This window comes from Lissotriton helveticus, chromosome 8 (assembly GCF_964261635.1).
Source record: "Lissotriton helveticus chromosome 8, aLisHel1.1, whole genome shotgun sequence".
NCBI lineage: Eukaryota > Metazoa > Chordata > Amphibia > Caudata > Salamandridae > Lissotriton > Lissotriton helveticus.
The window spans coordinates 1,586,764,819-1,586,788,567 of NC_136069.1; the positions used below are offsets into that span (position 1 = coordinate 1,586,764,819).

Here is a 23,749-nt window from a genome sequence, read left to right on the forward strand (position 1 = left end):
AGCAGGGGTTATTTTAGGAGTGAACCCCATTACCCTGACTAGACAGAAGGATCCTTATTTGTCACAGGTACCCAACTATGCCAACTAGAGACCCCCAAATCTAACACTCAGGGGTGATCGAAAAGTGACACCATTGGAGAGGTCACCTGTCTCTCATGAAGGGAGTAAAGGTGAACTTCAAGGATTTTTTGAGGAAAAAATTGATGTTTAGAGGGAGACATATTTTTGGGAAGATATATGTGGGGGGTCATAGGGTTAAATATACTGGGCTGGTTTCACTAAGGGTTATTTGGTATGATTTTGGGCCAGGAACAAAGGAACAGGTAACCGTGGTAAGGGACACTAGTGGCACTGAGATTTGTTAACCGAGTTTCCAGAGGTATTTTCAGCGGAACTTGGGAAGATAAAAGGATTCAAACACAAGATAAAAACAAAAGAGAATGCCACACCCATTAAACACAAGTTGAGAGGAGTGCCTTTCAGTGTTGGAGATGAACTGGAAGGGTTACGCAGTGTTGGAGATGAACTGGAAAAGGAACTGGAAGGGTTACGCATCAGAGGCATTATTGAACCTACTGAATTCTCGTTATGGCTATAGAGCTAGTAGTGGCCCCCCAAAAAAAGGGTGCGGAGGGTGCGAGTTGAATATAAAGCCCTCAATAAAGAAATCTCAGTGTACTCACACCCACTTTCTAAAATCAATGAAATGTTGTCAACAATATCTGAGGCCATTTTTTTTTACTAAGCTTGACCTAACATCAGCTTATCACCAAGTAGAATTAGCACCTGAATCTTGACACTTGACAGCATTTGTGTCCCGATGGGGAACATATCAATAGTGCCGAATGCCATTCAATCTCGCTTCTGCAGCTTCTTTGTTTCAGAGAGTGATGACCACCTTGCTTAAAGGCGTTGTTAATTTTTCTATTTTCCAAGATGTTGTGTTAATCCGTGAACCTTACAACATTCTCAAACAAGTTCTCACAGTTTCTGATCACGCTGGAGTGGTTCTTAAAAGAGAGAAATGTCTATTGTTTTTTAAGACTTCAAGCGAATATCTGGGGCATGCTATCATGTGAGTGTGTTCATCCCAAACCCCGATTCATTGATTGATGCAATACTCGATACACCTCCTCCTGGAGATAAGATTGGTGTCACGTTTTTCATGGGCCTATGTGAGTTCTACTCTCGATGTATTCCAGATTTTGCAACCAGGGTCAGAATTCCATTGGGATTCTAATTGTAGAGCTGCGTTTACAGATATCAAACAGCAGTTGTCAAATTTAGGAGTTCTTAAACTACATGGTCACAACCTTTAATGATGTTTAACATTGAATGCAAGCAAATGAGATGAGGGATCTGTCCTACCACAAAAGTCTGGAGATCAAGAGTACACAATAGGGTTTGCTTCTAGAGTTCTCAGAGAAGCCAAAATCAACTATTCGGCTATAGAAAAGGAACATGTAGCCTGCTAGTGGGTCATTGAGAAGTTTAGAAGTTATATTTGATGAAGACATTTGTCCTGCAAACAGATCGTAAGCCCTTGCTCTCAATCCTCAAGTGCTAGTGTCAAATTGAGCACCCCAAGAATCGCAAGATTTGCAGCTAGGTTGCTTCAATTTAATTTTGATGTAGTTCACATATCAGGGGGAAGGAATGTGAAAGCTGATTATCTATCAAGATATCCTATCAAGGAATAAGTTGTAGACAATGAGGATTATGAGGATGAGTGTTGCATGATTATCGCTGACGAGGTGGGACATTTAATGCTCTTGCTCATCATTCACACTATCTTATGTCCTCATGGATGATTATTCGAAGTGGTCTCACGTCAAATTTGTAAGTGAACCTAATTCCAAATCTGTGGTACTGTTTCTAAAAGATATTTTCATGTGCGAAGGGGGTTCCAGAAGTACTGATCTCTGATAATGTAGTAGAGTTTTTATTGGTTGAGGTGGAGAACTTTTTAAAGGATAGTTTCATGAAACATTTGAAGAGTTCTCAATATCAACTTCAAACCAAGGATCCCGTAGAAGGCTTCAACTGTGTTTTGGGTTAGTGTATTTTGTGGGCATTGGCAAATAAGTGTAGGAGATTGAGTGTGTATTAAAACACTGGGTTTTTTTAAGAAAGGTGACCCAAAATATTCTGATTTGGTATTAGAAGATAGGGTGTGTGGTAATGCTGTAATGGTGATGGGACGCAATTGGTGAAATGTTGCCAAGGTGTCTAAAATTCCACGTAAGCTGAAAGAAATGTGTCTGGTTGAGGGACAAAGTAGCACCATTAATCACAATTAAAGATTACTACTGCCAGAAGCGCAAATTAATAAGATTACAAAGTTGGTGAAGTCATCTAGATTTCTTGCAATCAGAAGGAAGCTTCTCCTGCTGATAGTCAGAGAGACATCGCCAACCAGGGACAAAGTAGTTCTCTCCTGGAAGTACAGGTAAACAGAACTATTAGATCCCACAAAGTACCATAGAGAGTTCGATAATTTACAGTTTGCCACAAGAGATGTAATGCTCATCATGCATTTGTTGAATTTTATGTAAGAAGAAAAACTGCAGGAATATGTAATATTTACTGGTGGCTTACACAATTATTTATTAGGAATATATTGATATTGTCTTTTATCTTTCCCCTGCATTTATTAATTTGGGTTTTATTTTGTTCATGCCACAATGTAATGGTGGTTGCCTGTTTACTTGAAAAAAAAACCACTCATGTAGTATATACATCATACAGTGTCAAATCACACTGTGTATGGGTAGCATTTCTAGTTGGCGCTGTAAAGGTGTCTTTGTCAATTTTCTACTCCAGAATGAATTAGCATACGTATTCCTTGGAATGTTGGTGACAGATGGTACTTGTCAGTTTGGGCTTTGCATGGAGCGGTCTGGGGGTGATAGATATTGTGTTATCCTTCGACAATAAACTTCACAGCTCAACCTTTTTTCTGCGGGGATTCTGCTCATTATAGAGTTCTACAGCACTCCCAGTCCAAAGCCGCAGACCGTGTCCGCTCTCTTTTTTGGCCCCTCAAGCATCTTTCATTTTATGGAAGTCGACAGACTTGTTAGACAACGGTGCATTATGCTTGGCAGGTAGGTATCCAAACGATTTTGTAAGCAACTTCTTCATCACGGAAAAGAGGGACAGGGCCAGAAGTTCATCATAAATTTGAGAGAGTTCAAAAAGTGGGTGGTATTTCACCACTTCAAGTTGGAGGGCATCAATTTTCTCAGGGATCTGCTGAGGACAAACCGCTGGATGGTTAGTTTAGATCTTAAGGATGCGTATCTCACGATCTCGATCTTCCCTAGTCAAAGGAGATTCCTACAGTTCGTATGGGACGGACAAACCTACAAATTCATATCACTCCCTTGTAGCCCATCGTCAGCAGAAAGTACTTCACCAAGATACTGAGGGCCAGATGTAGGTATCCAAATACCGGTCGGTAACGGCCGAAAATACCGATTTTTGGCCGTTACCGACCGGTATTTGGAAACTGAGATGTAGGGCCACCTAAAATACAGATTCGGTAATTTTACAGATGCGGTAATTTTACAGATTCGGTAAAATTACCGAATCTGTATTATGAGATGTAGGTAGCACTGTAATCAGTGCTACAGGGCTTTAAGAATTCGTTATTTACCACCAACTAGAAGTTGGTGGTAAATAATGAAAAGCCTTGAAAAAGCATTTGTTTTGCTTTTCAAACGCTGCCATGTTGCAGACATACATGCCCTTAGGGCATGTATGTCTGCAACATGTGCACCCATACACGATTGAGGGGTGTAACAGGGTGTCAAAGTGACACCCTGCCACCCTTCAATGTTTCCCCCAATTACCGAATCGGTATTTACCGATTCGGTAATTGCCATTCATTCCTATGGGCCTCCAGGCCCATAGGAATGAATGGCAATTACTGAATCTGTAAATACCGATTCGGTAATTACCGAATCTTACCGATTCAGTAATTTAAAAAGAGAAATTACCTACATCCCATTTACCTACTCTTAAATACCGAATCGGTATGATTCGGTATTTAAGAGTAGGTAAATCGAGATTACCTACATCTGGCCCTGAGACCGGCCATGGAACATTTTAGGTCACCAGGGATTTGTCTAATTGGACGATATCATTCTGTTGGATCAGTGCCCAAAAAGATTTTTGGAATTGCTCCAATGGACGGTCACCCTCCTGGAAGATTTAGGCTTTGTAATCAACGATAAAAAAACCCTGCTCACTCCAACACAACAGACAAGTTTCTAGGCTTTGTCATTGATTACAAATAGGCCACGCTCAGCCTTCCATAAAAGAAAATAGTGAAAATCTGTAAAACTATGGAAAACGCTGGCTCGCCAACTTTCTCGCTAAGTCAGATTGTCAGATTGGTGGGTCTCCTCTTGTCTAATTAAGCAATCTTTCTAGGTCCTCTCCGCTAAAGGGCCTTACAGCATCTGAAGGCAAACCATATACACAGAGGTCTGACGTACACAGAAATTATAACGCTGATGGACGTGGTCAAGGAGTAAATTGAATGGTGGCTTACGCATATGGAGGCGTGGAATGGCAGGGCAATCTTAGGTTCGGACCCAGACATCATTACAGAATTGTAACCTAACAGAACCAGCTGGGGAGCAAGATTTAGTGCATTATCAACAGGAGGAACAGGAGGAACATGGTCCGCACAAGAATGACAACTGCCTGGAGCATCTGACGGGCTCTTTCGCCAATGAATGAAGGAGAAGGTTCAGTGTTGCATCCTTCATCATCTCAGTGGTACGCTACATCAATCGATTAGGGGGATCAAGACTGAAGACCTTTCAGATCTGGCCAAGAACGTCTGGCACTTCTGCCTGGGCAACAAGATTTCAGTGACAGCAGGGTATCTTCCAGCAACAGCCAACCATGTTGTGGACTGGCACTTAACACATCTGCAGGACTTGAGTCTATGGAAACTGAACCCCAGAGCGTTATAGGAGCTGGAGAACAAGTGGAGCCCATTCACAGTGAATCTGTTCGCCTCCATGTTGGATCACCAAATGAATTGATTCTTCAGCTGGAAGCCGGATCTCCTGGTGGTGGCAACAGACACCCTCCTTCAGATCTGGAGTGGAGATGAGGGGATCGCATTTTACCCTATTACGATGATCACACGTTTATCGGCACAGGTAAGGAGGCGAAAAATGGCAAACCTAGATTTGGTCACTCTGATGTGGAAATCGCAAGATTAATAACTTACCTGGAATTTTCTGAACCATCGCCCCCTGTTTCCGGAACTCCTTCTAGATTATCTAGAGAATACTTACCACTTGCTGTTGAGCAAGGAGCTACATTGGGACCATTAAACAATACAAATCTGCATGGTCGAGATGACTGGGTTTGTGTATACAGAGGGACTTATATCCTGAGAGGGCAGACCTTGTGCACATTCTGAACTTTCTGGCATCCCTGACCTCGGAGGGAATGGCTTATAGATCAGTGAAAATCTTTAGGTCTGCTCTTTCTGCGGCATATCCCAAACAAAGGGGCCAAAGTAGGGGAGCACCCTCTTGTACAGAAGTTACTCAGTGGTATAAGGCTTTCGCATACTTCTGAACCCAGGGACTCTTCCCTCTGGGATGTGAATAGAGTACTTGATCTGTTCCTCGGATGTCAAATTTGGATTATCCAGGTAGTGTTTATCCTGGGAGAGAGTTACTTTACATGGATTTGGAAGAACGAAACATGTTTCGAGGGTAATTTCATACCCAGCTTTTTATGATACCCCCACACTATGCATGGTCAGGTGTATCAAGGACTATGAGGACATGATGGAGAAGTTCTTCCCTCCCGGCGAATGACAATTACTCATTTCTATTCAAAAGCCTTTTAAGGCAATTTCTTCTCCCACTATAGCGAGATGGGTTTGGCGGGGTCATGCAGGAAGCTGGCATTGATACCTCATGTTTGCGGGCACACGCTGCACAGGTGCTATGGCCTCAAAAGCATTTTCTCTTAGGGAGTGCCTGGTAGACATTCCCTAATGCGGCGGACTGGTTCACAGACTCCACCTTTAAAAGCCCACCCTGAACATGGCGATATATGTCATAAGTGAGCTTTGAACAAGCATGATCCTCGCCTCCGGTCTTCACATAGAATGCAAAATGTCCTAGTTATTTTAACAGAAAGTTTCAATTCAAATAAGGACTCTGAGGCGAGGATTATACCTTGTCTGGATCAACAATGAATATGACAATGGAAGAAGTTGGCTATGTTGTTAGATGCAATTTATAGTGTAAGTACCTGGTTACTTTGTAGTTGATTACGATACTGGACTGTCATTCATACAGTGATTTCATAAGTTATAGCTATAGACCAATTGATCTGACTGTGCAAACAAGGTGAGTTTCTGATGCATTAATGTTGTCTCTCTTTTATAGGGAATGAAAACACCAAACAGAAATGAGAGGAATTTCTGAAACTGCTTCTGTCACAGAAAAAAAGAGAGGGACATGACGGTGGAGTATGGACTTTAAACAACATACTAGACATTTGATTGGACCATAGCATGTTGTCTCCTTTCCCAGTGCTTTTTGGGAAAGTTAGTTTTTATTTAATGTTGTTTATGGCTACACTTCAGAATAAAAGGAAGAAAGCATAATTCTCGCCTGAGTGCTTAACAGAATTGAAACTTTCCATTACGAAAACAAGGACATTTTACATTCTCCCACACTGGGAAGGTTTTCACAAAAAACATGATATACACTGAGACAAAATATGAAGAGAGAGTCTGATGCCGAAACAGAAAAGCAAGGACATGCCAACAATTAAACCAATGCCATATTGGATCAGTAAGATCAGCTACATCAGCCTACACAATAGTAATGGTGGTATTAAGAAGGATTACACTTAATGGAAGGCCAACTAACCTTTACCTACAGGAATTGGTGGAATTTTAGTCAACATTCACTACCACTTAAAAGTTCCAGCCCAGTCTGTGTGTAGCTTGCTAAGGCTGCCAAAGAATGATGAAGATAAGAACCCACTTTGAAGTTATACTAGGTTGCACTTTCACACCCAACATGCTCTCTTGCTATGAGACAAATGGCCAGATGCATCAAGCATTTTTCTCCTTGCAAATGGCTGATTTGTAGAATCGGCCCGTTTGCAATTGTAAAAAATGCTTTTGCGATGCATCAAACCCAATTTTGCGATTTGGTAACTTGTTACTGAATCGAAAAATGGGTTTGCGATTCGCTATTTGGAAGGGGCGTGTTTAGGGCGTCCCTGCCAAATAGCAAACATTAATGTTTTGTGACCGTGAATGCGGTCGCAAAACATTAGCATATTACCACCTACGTCAAGTAGGTGGTAAGACATTCGCAATTGGGAAGGGGTCCCTAAGGGACCCCTTCCCCTTTTTTAAGAGCAGGCAGTGGTCTCACGGACCACTGCCTGTTCTTAAAAAATGAAAAGAAAACTTATCAATTTTCTTTTTGTACAGCATCTCGTTTTTCTTTAAGGAAAACGGGCTGCTTCACAAAAAAGATGATTGCTTTATTTAAAAGCAATCACAGACATGGGTCTGCTGATCTCAGCAGGCCACCATGCCTGTGAATTTTGCGATTCCTACGGGATCGCAAATTGCGACCTACCTCATTAATATTCATGAGGTAGATCATTTGCGACCCCATAGGAATCACAGAAAGTGTACTGCGCACTTTCCTACATGCCGTTTTGCAATTCCTTAATTGCAAATCGCAAAGATTTGCAATTAAGGAATCGCAAAACTTTTTTTGATGCATCTGGCCCTAAATCCCTTCTTCAATTATTTACTCTTCTTTTGTTTGATTTCCCTCTATTGTTATGGGTTACATCAGAGGAATCAAATCTTTACCTGCATGGGTCAAATCTACTATCAGAATTATTGGTAAGCGTCATGGACCAAAACCAAATTGAGTACCTGAGATGGCACAAGTGGGGCACTTAGTGTTAAGGAAACTGGTGCTGGATAGCAATTGTGTTAGACGTGGCACTGTAGACTTAGTTGAATAAAAGAACTCCAGAGGTATCATGAGCAGCTCTAGTTCAGGGAAGAGCACTTCGCAGACACACATGGTGCAATGAGTACTTAGTTTTGCCTCATGTGTACAATGGTGCCCAGCAATGTTGTCTAGGCTTCTCCCAGAGGACTCACTTCATACCGGGCTTTGTTGTCCCACACCTTTGGTATTCATGACCCATCTAGGTAGGCTCTGTATGAGGTCTTCGATAATGATCCCACTGGAAGTCTGGTCTATGTCACTCAGCAGTCCATCTTGAGATTACTTTGTAGTAGTACAGTGTGCATCTCTGAACTCTTTTTTGTTTTACCAAGGATTTTAGGTTTTTTCCTTGGATGATCCAGGATTCTGCACCACATTGAGAAAGAGGAGATTGGTAAGCAGGTTTGATATTTTCATTGTGAAATATGGTTTTCTGGGTAAAATATATCTTATCTGATCATCAGAGGGCTAACTTGGAGAAATCTGACACCATGTTTCTCGAGCTGCTCTTCCCATTTTGACTTCCAACTCATTTCCACGGTTTCTGTGCATCTAAACAGAGGTAGGTTGTGGAGGGAAGGATTGGGGTTCACATCGGTTCACGTCCTTTTCCAGTAATTATGCGTACACCTTGAGCAGATTTTCTGAATAATAATGAGCTAATTTCCCATTATACCAACTGCATATAAATATATTATATTTGAATAGCCTAAATTACAGAACTGGCTCGGACTCTCATGGATCCAGTTTGAGAACCCAGGATTATATAAGCAACAAAGTTAGTTCATTATTCCTTAAGACAAATAAAATACTACTTATAAGGTTCTTTTCATCATTAGATTCACAGTTAATAAAGTAGTCATTTCAGATGCAACTATATAAATATAAGATACCTACTTGATAGGACAATGTAGTATTAAATCATTTTAGGGACTATTCCTGTGAAGTTCTGTAATGGGTTTCGTTATAAGCCAGAATCAGAAATCCTGTTGGTGTGCTCAGTGATCCTAAAACTTGATTCTTATGGATATCAATTTTATACTCTGTCCTCTTGAAAATTAATCCAATATCTCAAAACGTATACTTATAAAACTGACAATAATATGACTATTAGCACTCTTATTGTACTTTTTATATGCATTAATGTAAATGGTGTCTCAACAAGTGGCTGAAATACCAGCCCTCTAACTATGAAACCCTCACCTGTGTACTTCTATTGAGCACCTCTCCAACAACTCTTGAATAACTAAATAAGGCATTGTGGTCAGAAGTGCCATTATTACCTGGTTTCAGAAGGTTCTATTTGAAGACTTTCTGTGATATGTCTCAGCAAGCAGGTCTTTTCTAATAACATGTTATCTGAAATGATAAAAAAACTAAGTTTCAAATAAACATCACGTATTGATAAAAAAAAAAATATTACCCTCCCATCAGACTGCATGTAATAGCAATTTGTGTCAGATTGTGGGATAATAATTTAGGGAGTACCCTTACCAGCTTATTAAACAGAATCTGGCTAGGTCTCAACACAGTTCACCGTGAAACTCTCTACACCCCACGGCAGATATAGAAAACGCATCAGGCAATTCCCTTGAGAAATGAGTGTAAAGTTCAAGCAATATCAACAATTTTAAAGTCAAGAAAGTGACTTGATAACATTCTGAAACCAATTTGGATGAATTGAAGAACATTTATTAGGCAGGAGGCAACGAAACAATCCAAGTCAGATAAGGAGAACGTGAGTTATGAATTTTTAATGTTTTTGAGCCAAAATCACCTGGAAAAGTAAAGCGTTGATCAGAATGAAGGGCAAAGCAGATAGCTCAACTTGAAGTGCTTACCTTGGAACTTCGAATAATTTTAGTAATTTTGTCAAAGCCTTCTCCAGGCACAAGGTCCAGGCACAAGACACAATGTGTGTCAGACTTGACATCCTTAGGCGTAGATTCCTTAAACTTTTTGCCTTCAGGCCTCCTGTTTTCGACTGATTTTGCTGACTTTGTTTTTCCTGTCGGTAGAAATGTGTGCACTTTTTCACTGCTAACCAGTGCTAAGTGCATGTGCTCTCTATCAACATGGTAACATTGGTTTATCCACAATTGGCATATTTAGTTTACTTATAAATCCCTATAAAAGTGCACCACATGTTCCCAGGACCTAGAAATCAAATGCTACTAGTGGGCCTGCAGCATTTATTGTGCCCCCACGCAAGTAGCACTTTAATGTTTTTTTCTATATTTCTTTTTATTGAAAAATGTATATAAACAGTAAGGCAAAGAAATATATTACATACAGTACCGAGTCCAAGACGGGGAAGGAAAAGCAATACAACGAAATCAGCAATTAATGTAGGAGAGGGGGATGGGGGGGACGGGGACAGGGCAGAGTTAAAGCATATATAGTACAGTAGTGGAATGCAGGCCTAGGGGGAAAGCGGGACATCCGGGACATCTACTACAGGTGGTGAACATATATTTCCAGGGTAGCCATTCCAGGGTCCCCACACTCTACACCACTTCCGGGGTCGGCCCCGGGCCAGGTACACTGTCTTTTCCCTGAACATGCACCAGTCCATGCCACAACCGTAGGCGGCCTCGGGGACCCCCACAATTGAGCAATATCTCTCTTAGCAATCATGGCCCTGAGGGTCACCCACTGTGATCCGTAGGTTCCCAAACATTCAGTAAACAGCGTCTAGCCTCCGGCAAGAGGGCGATCCCCGTCACCTCATTCATTACATCATGTACCTCGCTCCAGTAGGTCGCGATCTCACGACATTCCCAGATAATATGGAGGAATGTCCCCACCTGCCCACATCCTCGCTTACACAGACCATCCTCAGAAAAACCCATGTGGACCAAAAGAGGGCCTGTGACATAAATCCTATGTAGAATCTTAAGTTGAACCAACCGGAGTCGAGCTGGGATTGCGACCTCCTTAGGAGAGGAGATCACAGATTGCCAGTCCTCGTCATCCAGTTCAAGGCCTTCACGGGTCCACAAATCTCGAAGATGCAATAGGAGGTCTGATCTATCATTGATTAGTTTTTTATAGACTAGGGAGATGGTGCTATCAGGCACATAGCGACTCCGGAATTACCTCCCCAACCGGGAAAACCGACCGCAAAGCATGCCGAACCTGGATATAACGGTAGTATTCAGAGCTACTTAATTCAAACTCCTCCTGCAACGACTCAAATGATTTAACCTGACCCTTAACCCAGAGGTCGCCCACCTTACTAATACCAATGAGGTCCCATTTATCGAACCCCTTGGTATTCCACAGTTTGCCAAGTTTATCAGAACCAAAGAGAGGGGTCGCCCGAGTCAAACGATCCATCCATCCCGTCGCGCTAGTCCCGTCCTGCCACAGGCGTACTGCTATCCTCGTAGGTCCCGACAAAGTCTTGACCACCGATTTAGAGTATAGCGTCCTATAGTAATTGCCACCGGGCAGAAGCCACCTATCCATGGCAAAGGCGGGGTTCAAGTCGGGACCATACATGCCATGATTTATAGCTCCCAATTGGGACGCCCAATAGTATCGTTTTATATCCGGGAGAGCAATACCCCCATCGTACCACGGGAGCGTCAGCTTAGCAAGCGAAATACGAGGTCTACCGTCCCATATCAATTTCCTTTGAAGATCTTCGATTGCTCGAAAATAGCTAGCGGGAACAATATCAAAAGTGTTCTGAAGAGCATAGAGAAAACAAGGTGAAGACATCATTTTAAAGAGGGGAGCACGACCAAGCGGTGAAAGTGGAAGCTTACGCCAACCCGCAACATCTTGCTTCAATCTTGACAAAGGCGGAAGGAGATTCTGCTCGTACCGAACTGCAGGGTCCAATGAAATATAAATACCGAGGTATTTAAATCCCGTTTGCGCAATCCGGATGGGACAGTTACGTGGGAGAAGAGGGACGTCGCCCGAAAGGACGTATAAATAGGATTTCGTTCAATTAATAATGAGGCCTGTGTTCCTACCAAATGAGTTCAAGACATCGCATAATACTATCAAAGATTTTCGTGGCGAAGTCAGATACAATAAAATATCGTCCGCATAAAGCGAGATACGATCTTCAAATTCAGAGGACCACGGAATACCCTTCATCGAGGGCTCCCATCGGAGCCACGCGGCGAGGGGCTCGAGGGCCAGGGCGAACAGGAGCGGCGACAAAGGACAACCCTGACGAGTCCCCCTCTCGAGATCAAAAGGTGCAGAGACACGGCCATTAACAACGATTTGCGCGAGGGGGTCCTCGTAGAGCAACCTAACCCAACCAATAAAATCTGGTCCGAACCCAAACTTAGCCAACGCGGCCCATAAGTATGACCATTCCACGGTATCAAAGGCCATCGTGGCATCCAATGACGCCAGGATGGCCGGCTCACGCAACGTCGATGCTCTCGCGAGAACACCATGCAGATGCCTGAGATTTAGGGCGGTGTTCCTATGCGGGATGAAACCGGATTGATCCGGATGTATCAGCTCACCAATAACAGTGATCAATCTATTAGCCAGGACCTTTGCCAGAATCTTAGGTTCGGCGTTCAAAAGGGAAATGGGACGGTACGATGCACACTTGTCTCTGGGCTTCCCCTCCTTGTGAATCACCACAATGGTTGCTAACCGCTGATCACGGGGGAGAGAGCCACACTCCCGAGACTCCAAAAACATATCTCGCAGATAGGGAGCAATTATAGCAGGTTTCAACTTGTAGAGTTCAATAGGTAGGCCGTTGGGACCCATCGTCTTCCCTGAACGCAGGGAACGAATCGCTAGAGCCACCTCATCAGCTGTTATTGCAGCATCCATTTGTTCCCTATCAATGTCAGAGAGACGCTGCAAGGAGATATCCCGTAACAAGAGATGTGAGTCCTCCTCCGGTCTATCCGACACAGAGGAGTACACCGCCTGGAAATGATCAGCGAACTGCTGAACGATCTCTGTAGGGTCAGAAACCCGAGTACCACTAGCCGTCTCAATCACAGGCACCACTCGACTGGCCTATCCTTCTTATCCAACCACGCAATTAATTTACCGGCCTTATCCCCCACATCATATAGGCGTCCCTGCTGCTCTCTACTCATGGCCTTAGCTGCGTCAGTGACCAAAGCCCTGTATTCAAGTTGCTTTAGTCGTAATACATGCGTCGCAGCACGGGTGACCCCCCGCTCCAGATCAAGCTCCAACCCCACTATCGCCGCCTCGATCTTACCACTTCCTCATCCCTCTGTTTCTTAACACCCGCTATTAATGACAGGGCCTGACCCCTAAGGACGGTCTTGAAAGCCTCCCAAAGAGATACGGCCGAGGAAACCGAACCATCGTTCTCCAGGAAATACTGGTAAAGAGATATTACCAAGGCTGTACGAGAATCGGGGTTTCGGAGGTACCAGGGGTTGATCGGGGCCATCCGGCCCTCGGTCTCAGAGCCCAGCTCCATCCGCAACCACAAAGGAGAGTGATCGGAAATACCACGGGCCAAATGCCTAACCTCGGTGACGGAGAGGGCCTGCGCCGCCGGTACCAATACATAGTCAATCCTGGAAAGGCTACCGTGTGCACCAGAATGGAAAGTATACTGCTGCTGCGTTGGGTGCAACATTCTCCAACAATCAACCAAACCCAGGGTATCTAGGAAATCAGATAGCCAGTTTTGTGCACCTCTCAGATCCCTGGGTGGGTGCCGATCTACCATACCAGAAACCACCGCATTAAAATCACCACCCAAAAGCAATGATCCCTCGGGGAGAGCTAGGATAAGCTGCCCCAAGTCTGCGAAAGTAGTCGACTGCAGGCCAGGGGGAACATACACAGAAACCAGGGAAATGGTCCGGCCCTCCCACCTATCCGTAAGAGCAACATAGTGCCCTCTATCGTCGAGGACCGTGGAGTCAATTTCAAGTGGGAGAGAAGTCTTGATCAGGATACCCACCCCTCTGGAGCCAGAGGGAAACCCAGCATGTGCAGCCAAACGGTACCCCCTCCTGTTCATAGCACGACAAGTATTGCCAATCAAGTGCGTCTCCTGAAGGAGGACTACATCTGGGGAGAGACGCTTCAACAGCTGCAACACTACACTACGTTTTATCCGATCCCCCAGACCATTTACATTCCAACTCATCAATTTCAGCCCTCTACCCCCCATCCCGAAAAAGAAAGAGGATCCAACCCCGGGTAGAATACAGCACCTCGTTCAAACTAGACATGGATACATTGCCTTGCAAAGAAACACACACCGACCCAACAAAACACCCCAAACCCTCCGACAACATCCCGTTACAACATCCTCCACCCTGCACCCCTGCATAATACTAGAAAACCACCCAAACTTGCAGTGTGCCTGTCGCCCCCCCATCTAACTAAGCTACAAGAAGAAACACAGAGGAGGAAATAGACCTGCTACTGACCCCGCAACCCCCAAAATGTATATCAAGTCAATTGTCAGGATTATCGAACCACAGTTCGAGGCAGCAAGAGACCCCAGGATACCATCTGCCGGCACCTATTCCTGTTCTGTCGGTCCTCCCTCCGCTCCACCAGACTGTTTCTCCGATGGAGGCTGATTCGATAGAGTGTCAAGCCAGTCAGCCACCACCTCCGGACGATCGAAAAAATAAGTCTGCTCCGCATGTTCAATTCTTAACTTGGCCGGAAAAAGCATGGCGTATTTGAGGCCCATGTCTCACAATCTTCTCTTCACCCCCATGAAGCCAAGTCTTTGCCTCTGGACTGATTGGGTGAAGTCCGGGTAGAAGCTGACAGTGGTGTTTTCAAACTTTGTAGGGCCACTCATCCATGAGGCCTGCAGGATAGCGTCCCTGTCTCGAAAATTGAGTATTCTGGCTATTATAGTCAGCGACGGGGCTCCCAGCTTCGGTTGGCCACCCGGAACTCTGTGGGCGCGTTCGATCGTAAAGAACTTACTCAGTCCCTTAGGTGCGAGATGTCGAACGATTAAGTCCTCAAAAAAGAGGTCAGCTGCCGGATCCTCCGCTTTTTCCGGGACCCCTATGATACGGACATTGTTCCGCGAGCCCTCCCTTCGTAATCCTCGAGACGACGTACAATGAGATCGTTGTTGGTCTTCAAGTGACGGACATCTGTCTGCAGATCAGTGACATCACCCGTCAGACTGGATGTCTTAATGTCCAAAGATTCAACTTTCTCATTAGTTTTGCCCAGATCTGCACGGATCAGATTGACATCAATCGCCACAGTGTCAAGTTTATGTGCGAGAGCCTCAATTTGGTGTCCTAGTGAGGACTTGATGCTATCAATCGCGGCCATGACATCTTGCAAAGTCGGTTCGGTGGCCGAAGCAGGCGGCTCCCTCGTGCCAGCTCCACCGGGAGAACCCTTAACCTGGGTATAGCGATCCATACTGTTAGATTGAGTAGAGCCACCCCGCCGAGTGTTCTTAGGTTTCAGCCTGTCACCCTCCGGTTTCCCCGCCATTAGGGGAAATGGGCCAGCGTGATTCGATGAAATAAGGCAGGAAAATGGCGACCCCTGGCCACCTCGGGCGAAGACAGTCCCAGCCAGAGGGCCCAAGTCGAAAGTTCTCCAAATCCGGCCAAAACAGTCAGAAACACATTCGTGGGTGACCAGGCAGCTGTCTGTGGGCACAGGGGTAGGCTCGTTCCCAGTCACAGGTCACTTTGAAGTCAAAACCGAAAGTGAAACCAATCGGACCGGTCATACCAGCCCCCTTATGCCGATGTTGTTCAATTGCAGCTCGGGTAGCATGGCCACTCCACAGCCGGGCATCACGGTGGCATAGGCCGCAATCTTCAAGGCACCGTAACTCCGGCTCCCGGGGTCCGATTAAAAATCAGAATGCAGATTTTGCCTCACAAGTGGTTTGTCTTCACGAGAACATCGATGAAGAACAGGATATAAGACAGGATAGATGAGGGAGGTTACGAGGGTCTCGGGAGCCCTAAGCTCATGCGGCCATCTTGATTGCGCGCGAAGCTCCTCCCCTAGTAGCACTTTAAACTACTCAACCGCAGACGCTATTTCTCGTCTCCGGCTACCATGCCGTATAACGTTTAAACAAGTCATAGTCTGAAAATGAAAGAATTCAAGGAATTGTAATTTGATGTTACCTAACACAAGTAACAGTCACGCATTCGAATCAATGCTAACCCCCCATTGAGCCCTGAAGAAGTCTCGGTCACGAGACGAAACGCGTTGGTGAATAGAGAATTACATGTGTATTTGGATTTTTATTGTCTGGATCAAATAATAAAGAACTCATTCCGATCAACAGTGGAGTCCGGACCTGTTCATTATAAAATTCCTCTTTGGACTGACTCAACATAAAAAGACTTATATTTCCTTGATGGGTGCTGATTCCGAAAATTTATTTTCTGTATTTTGGGCGTGTGCTCAATAGGGAGTAAAAAGGGTTGTACTCTCTGGTTTCTAAGGCACCATCACTAGACCAGCCAGCCACTTATATTAACAAGTGCAGTTCTCTTGCCTCGACCCGTTAGCACTTTAAACATGTCTCAGGCCTGCCACTGAAAAGACTGTGTGTGCAGTTTTAAACTGCCATGTCGACCCGCTGAGTTAACCTACTTGCCAGGCCCAAGCCTTCCTTTTCATTACATACAAGTCACACCTCACGTAGACAGTTCCTCGCTCTGTACATCTGATATACCATGCTGCGCATAGGCGCGAGCATGTTGGGCCCCTTCTCATGTATGACCTAACTGGACAGGTCCTCAGGCTGCCGCCTGTATGCGATTGAGCGGTGCGCTCGGCGTCCCCCCACCCCTCCTCTCTTCACTATCCCTGAACGCTCACACATATACAGTTACCATTGCTCATATATGGTATGAGACGCAACGTACATGTAGGTTAGATGGGATCGTATAGTTCTGTGTAATTTACAGTCTGGTTGGTGGGAAAAATACAGAGACAAGGAAAGTCTATTGCCTTATTTGTTGGTTACAATGTTAATAGCATATAATGACATATACAAAATGTTGGTTATGTTTCCTGTCACCAGCGTGCAATGCAGCCTGTTACCCCACCAAGTGTTGAGTTAGTAGATGTCACTGTGTTGTTTTGTATATTAAAGCTAGCAGAAATTGTTCTATGCATAACTTATGGAAAACCAATAAGGACGATTAAAAATAAAAGTCACACCTTACGTAGATCCTGACATCATAGGGGAAGGGTGCAATGTATTTAAAAAGTATGAAACGTACTTTTAATTTTTTCATGTCCTGGTACTGAAATACTCTTAAAATAGTTTTTCAGGGGGGCGTGGCCAAGATGGCAACGTGCTAGGATGTGTTCTTCCCAGCTCCAGCCTGTCGCCTCCCAATACAGCATAGCAGAGCCCTTCCAGGGCAGAAAATAGCAGAGGGTCTGTCCCAACGCTGCACAGTGCCCTTTGGACCCATCCGGAGACCGAAAACTCAGACGGTGGGAGCGAACATAGGCGTCCTGCGAAACGACCGGGAGGTGGCTCCGGCGTACCCGCTCGGGGAGGCCCCAGCAACGTGGTGGTCAGCGACACGGACCATCGAGGCAGGCATCACCCCTCTCGATCGCCACAGAGCCCATCTTCTGCGCGGTGCACCGACCAACACCGGGATCACCCTGTGCGACGGAGCTCCTTGTCACGGAGGAGGCCTGGCTGCAGACAAGATTTGCCCCGTCCCCTGGGCCGTGGAGGAGGAGACGCTTTGCTGTGGATAATCAGGACTTCCCGCGGAGCCGAGGCGAGTGCCCTGCTGAGTTCGCTGTCGGGCACGGGTAGAGTGCTGCTTGCGGCCTGGCCACCCACCCTTCGTACCGGGCAGCGCAGATCCCCGGCCTAAGGTAGGAGCGGACCTGCAGGACCAGCAAGCAATTCGGCTGTGGCCTAGGATAGGTCGTGGCTCCAGGGGGCGGGGCCGCAGCTTCCCCCCAGTGCCGGGCCGGTGCGACCCCCCCCAGCACTCCGCTCCTCCTTGGCTCAACGTGGACAGCCAGCCAAGGAAAACGAGGATTGGAGAACCCAGAAAAGATGGGGGCGGCCTAGCGTGGAGGGCGAAGATGGCGCCCTAAGAACTTGATGTGGACCATGAGCCAAGAGTGCACAGCCTAGTTGTTTTGGCTCGTGCTCAGCGCCCCACAACGGACCACTGGCTAGTCAGGCGCCTTCTCCCTGCCCGCGTTGGAGCCACCGCTCGGGGCACAGCCGTGCCCGTGCCTGGAACCAGTCTTGCCCCTGGAGTCGTGGGGGCGAGCGCAGGAGTGGGCCTTCGAGACACCCCTGGGACCTGCCGGGCTCGTGGTGAGGCCCCCGCACCGCACCTGGGTGGAGAGCAGTGGTCGCCCTGGGGTATTGCAGACGCACTGGGATGTGGGTGGCCCCCGCCTGGAGTGAGCGGAGGACCCGGCGCCATTGACCGCCACGCGCCCGGAGCCGGCGGCTCTGGGCCTAGTGCACTGACCTTGAGCTTCAGCGCCACGGAGGTACGTGATTCTTTGGGAGGTATCTCCCACACAAGTGATCTGGCCCAGCTGCCTCAGTAAAGAAGAGCACCGAGAGCCCTCACCAGCTGAAGGAGGATATGCGGATGGGGCTGCCACCGGGGAGTATCACACGGGCTACGCCTGTGCACCCGTGTGTGTCTACGGGGCACTAGATAAGAGAACTGCGCGGAATTACCCAACTGCTTGAACAGAGTGACCTGACCTTATCTGCCTGTTGTGTAAGTGGTCCTGCCCTTCCCGCTCGGAATTGCGGTGCGCCCTGATATCACCCACGACAGTAGCGAGAGTGCGACAGCAGAACCGGGAGGTGAGTGCCAGCGCCGGCCCATTGCCTTGGCTATGGGACCCACATAGCTACCGGTGAAAAGACCCCCATGACCTCATCACTGATCGCCCTCGGCCCCTCTGCGGGAGGGCTGCCGTCTGCTGGCGGACCCGTGCTTGCCTGGGTGGGCAGCCGGCCTCTCCGTCTCACACTGACGGGTGCCCCTGGTGGAAGTGGGAGCATGTCCAGAGCCAGAAACGCCAAGGTGAAACCCCTGAAGGACATCTTCGGCCGCCCACAGCCCACCCCCAATACGGCCACTTCGGCGCCGAACACCGAGACCTCGAACCTCCCCACAACCTCTGGAGACGAACCAATCACGAAGGCCTTCCTGGAGTCCCTGTTCCTCACTCTCAGAGAAGATATCCAGTAAGTGAAGGCCGAATTCGCCACGGAAGTCAAAGAAATGCGCCGAGATGTCAATAGCATTGTAACCAGCAAGGTTTTTTGGGTATTCTTTTGGGATTGGCAGTTCTCCACTATCTACAACAGTCAAAAGCTGACATATGCCTCCTACAGGAGACCCACCTCATCGCCAAAGATCCCCACAGAATGAAGTCTCACGCCTTCCCCACACAAATGTTCTCCTCTAATTCCACTAAGTCTGCCGGGGTCGCCATCCTAGTATACCGCTCCTTTCAGGGTAAGGTTCTTCAGAGGGAAGCTGAGATCAGAGGCTGCTTGCTTACATAGCAGTTTACGGTGGCAGGGATTTCCCTTATAGTGGTCTCCATTTATGCTCCCAAAGAAAGACAGGAGAAATTCTTCCATACAGCGCTCACTGAGGCGACCGCTAACTCTGAACGGCGCTTGCTGCTAGGGTTTGATTTAAACATGGTATTCGATAACCTCACTGACCGCTCTTGTCAACGTACGACGCAGGGTGGGGCTCTTTCCCGGGTTGGACTGGATCGTCTCCGGGAGGTGGATCATAGATATGTGGCGCCACTTCCACCCTCAAAGTCGAGCCTACACTTACTATTCAGGGGCACACAAATCATACGCCAGACTAGACTACTTCCTGGGCTCCACCCCCCTACAGACCCTTGCGACAGATACTGAAATTCTTACTGCCTCCCTCTCTGATCACTCCACGATTATGGCAACCTTTCAATTCCCGTGCACTCAGCAACCACTGCGACACTGGCGTCTGCGCGATACGCTGTTACACCACGCATCCACAGTCACCCAAATTAAAACGGCCATCACAAACTACTTAGCTCTTAATGCCAACCCCGAAACGTCCCTATCGACACAATGGTCTGTCCTCAAAGCCGTCCTGCGGGGGGAATTCATCGCCATATCCGCGGCCAATAATGTGGAATGCAGTCAAAAGCGAGCGGAACTAACCAAGCAGGTTGCAGAGCTGGAACAGATGCACCAGCGCACTGGGGCGGCCAGGGCTTGGCGCCAACTCTGTGTGGAGCGGAAGCAGCTCACAGCGTTAGATCAAGACAAGTGTGAATATTCGGCCCTTCGCCTTCGCCACTCCTATTATACTGGGGGCAACAGGTGCGGCCGCCTTCTGGCTCACAAACTGTGGGAGGCACGACAACGTCAGGGAGTGCAGGCCATATGCAACACCGGGGGGAGCTTACGTCAGACTATGCAGCCATAGCAGAAGCCTTCCGAGACTTCTACGCAGACCTGTACTTAAGCGACCCTCTTGATGTCTCTCATGGTCTTGACTACCTAGAGGCTGCACAGATGCCAGCCCTTATGCAGGTGCAGGCAGACCACCTCGACAGGGACATAGGGACGGAGGAAGTTATCGCGGCAATTTTCCGCCTCCGGCTTGGTAAATCGCCGGGACCTGATGGCTACTCTGCGGCCTTTTATAAAACCTTTTGTGCCCAAGTGGCCCCCTTGCTACAAGACCTATTTAACACCTTTGCACAAGCAGGGACCATCCCCGAAGAAATGCTGGAGGCATCCATTGTGGTCATCCCCAAGCCCGGAAAACACAAAACACTCTGCAGCGCTTACAGACCTATCTCCCTCCTCAACATAGAGACAACATAGAGATAAAGCTCTACACAAGCATCCCAGCGACCCGCCTAGCGCCCTATATGCCACAACTCGTAGAACCCGATCAAGCAGGGTTTATACCACAAAGGCAAACGAGCGATAACCTCACTGAAAAAGTATCCCGCACACAAGGGGAATATATGTTACTGACCATCGACGCAGAGAAGGCCTTTGATAGGGTTCATGGCCCTATCTCGAACAAGTCTTGTTGAAATTTGGCTTTGGGGACAAGTTGCGCACGCGCATATTGAACTGTTACCGCTCACCTAATGCAACTGTCCAAGTAAATGGCCAGACATCGTCCCGGTTTCCCATAAGTAGAGGAACGAGGCAGGGGTGCCCTCTTTCCCCCCTCCTCTTTGCACTTTACATGGAACCACTTGCGTTGCGGGTTAGACAGCACCCACTTATATCTGGGATTAAATTCGGGGGGGATATTCAAACAATCAGCCTTTATGCAGATGACATCCTGCTCTCCCTCTCTAACCCGATTTAAGCACTAAGGGCCCTTTCCATCGAGGTAGATGGTTTTGCGCAGGCTTCAGGGTTCAAGATCAATATGGATAAACCGACCGCTCTGGATATTTCCCTCACTCAGCACACGCTGGCCCACATCAGAGAAGAACACCCAATACAGTGGTCTACCTCCACAATACCATATCTGGGGGTGCAAATGGGAGCTACTATTCCCGCCACTGTCACTGCTAACTATGATAGGCTCCGCACATACATCCGCAAAGAACTAGGCCAATGGAAGCATCACACCCTTTCTTGGTTGGGCAGGATAGCGGCCACAAAGATGACCATATTACCCCAGATTTTATACCTCTTCCAGACACTTCCTCTGCATTCCCCAGCTGGCTGGATTCAGAAAACCCAAGCAGACTTAGCGCGATTTATACGGCAGAGCCGCAAACCGAGATTCAAGCATGCTATAGCGATTCTGCCAACAGAACGGGGTGGGGTGGGGGTCCCAGACTTACAGCTATATTTTTACGCCTCACAGCTCCGCTACCTAGTGGAGTGGAGTTGTCTCGAATCCGAGAAACATTGGTTGTTCCAAAATCAAGCAGTAGCCGGCACACCCTTGCAGGGTATCCCCTTGCTCCACAAGGCACATAGACCACCTAACCTATATGCTTCTTACATCACAAGCACGACGATGGAAGCCTGGGACCGTATGGCCACTACTCACGAACTGACGACATTTCCCTCTCCGCTCACGCCACTATTTAATAACCCAGAGTTCCACCGAGGTACGGATGCCAGGGCCATTGCAAATTGGCGCCCCACTTCTTGCAGATCTCTGGGTCACCTATTTGACCTAGAAGGAATCATCCCATTCCCACGACTTTGGTCGGATTACGGTATTCCGGAGGCGGAAAGGCTATCCTATCTGCAGCTCAGACACTGGACCCTCCAGCCACAAGTTAGGCCCGGCGCCCAGCGACTATTAACTGCGTATGAAAAGTGGCTTGTCACACGAACCACCAACAAAAACTAATTTCAGATATCTACAAGCAATTATTACTTACCACTGTTCACACGTATAAAGCAGGGCGGGCAAGTTGGGAGCAGGACAAAGGCCGCGCTCTCATTATCAAGGAATGGGACAGTATCTACTATAGGGCTCGACACTCAGCGTACCACGCAGGCCTCACCGAGACGCTAACTAAAGTAGTAACCTACTGGTACTACACGCCGGAACGTCTCCATCACTTTGATCCCTGCCTGAGCGTTTTGTGTTGGATGGCTTGCGGAGAGGTAGGCACACTGGAACATCTCCTGTGGAGTTGCAGTTGCATCCAGCCGTACGGGTCCCAGATTCTGGACGAAATAGATTCTCACCTCGACACACAACTTCCACGTTTGCCTGCCTACATCCTCTTAGGCCTACCTAACCCACTAATGTATCCGGCAAAATCCCCAAGAGGAACACTGATCGCGATTGCCCTGGGGGCGGCCACTCAGAATATCCTTGCCCATTGGAGATCTCCCCAGCCCCCGCCACACTCTGGGTGGTGGCAGAGGCTCTGGCTAGTGTTGGGAATGGAGAAGCTGATTCTCACTCTGGCGGGCAGAGGGTCTGAGTTCCCGGAGCTATGGTGCCCCTTTTTAACATTGCTCATAACGGAATTCAGGGAGCTAACTTGCCCTCGATACCTTAGATTATTGCGCCTGGCTGATACACAAATACCTCAGGAGAGATATGCGCACAGAGCTACTAGACCGCGATGATCCCGGCTGGGCTCCATGGTTCCCCTTTTTTCCCCTTTCATTTTATCCTGTTTGGTGGACGAGGGGGGGAGCGGGGTTGGTGGGTGGGATCGTTGGGTTCCTATTGTTGTGTTGCCTCTCTCTATTCTGCTAATTATTCCCCTCAGCAGACCCGCTCCAAGCTTTTCCAGAAAACTACAGCGACACTTGGTGTCAATAACACGATGTCTTTGGGAGCAAAGGGTCTTGGTCCTTCTTCTTTAATTGTTTCTAAAAATCAATAAAAGATTTAAAATAGTTTTTCACTACTGCAAGGCCTATCTCTCCCATAGGATAAAACTGGGACTGCCTAATACATTTTTAAGCATAGTTTCCAATTGGGAAAAGATAGTAACCCCAAATTTGGTGTCTCTGGACTCACAATGCAAAAACACAACTTATAGTGGAGTTGGTTTTTAAACTGCAGTTCAGAAAATGCCACTTTTAGAAAGTTGGCATTTTCTTATTTAAATCATTTGGTGCCTTCTGCCTTTCCCTGAAATACATGTCTGGGGTGGGTGACAACTGGCTTTCTGCATTCCCTCTGGAAAGCCACGCACAAATGAAGGGTAGGTGTGACTGAGTAGGGATCTGCATG

The 23,749-nt window shown here is 47.1% G+C and overlaps 1 protein-coding gene across 2 annotated transcripts in view; it reads right to left on the reverse strand.

The window, feature by feature from the left end:
* Positions 1 to 23,749, reverse strand: part of ATG16L2 (autophagy related 16 like 2) — a 586,089-nt gene that overhangs the window by 493,186 nt on the left and 69,154 nt on the right. For both annotated transcript variants that reach the window (XM_078658598.1, XM_078658597.1), the window contains exon 2: positions 9,320 to 9,395. In XM_078658598.1, coding sequence (XP_078514724.1) covers positions 9,320 to 9,395 — 76 coding nt within the window. The remainder of the gene's footprint in view (positions 1 to 9,319; positions 9,396 to 23,749) is intronic.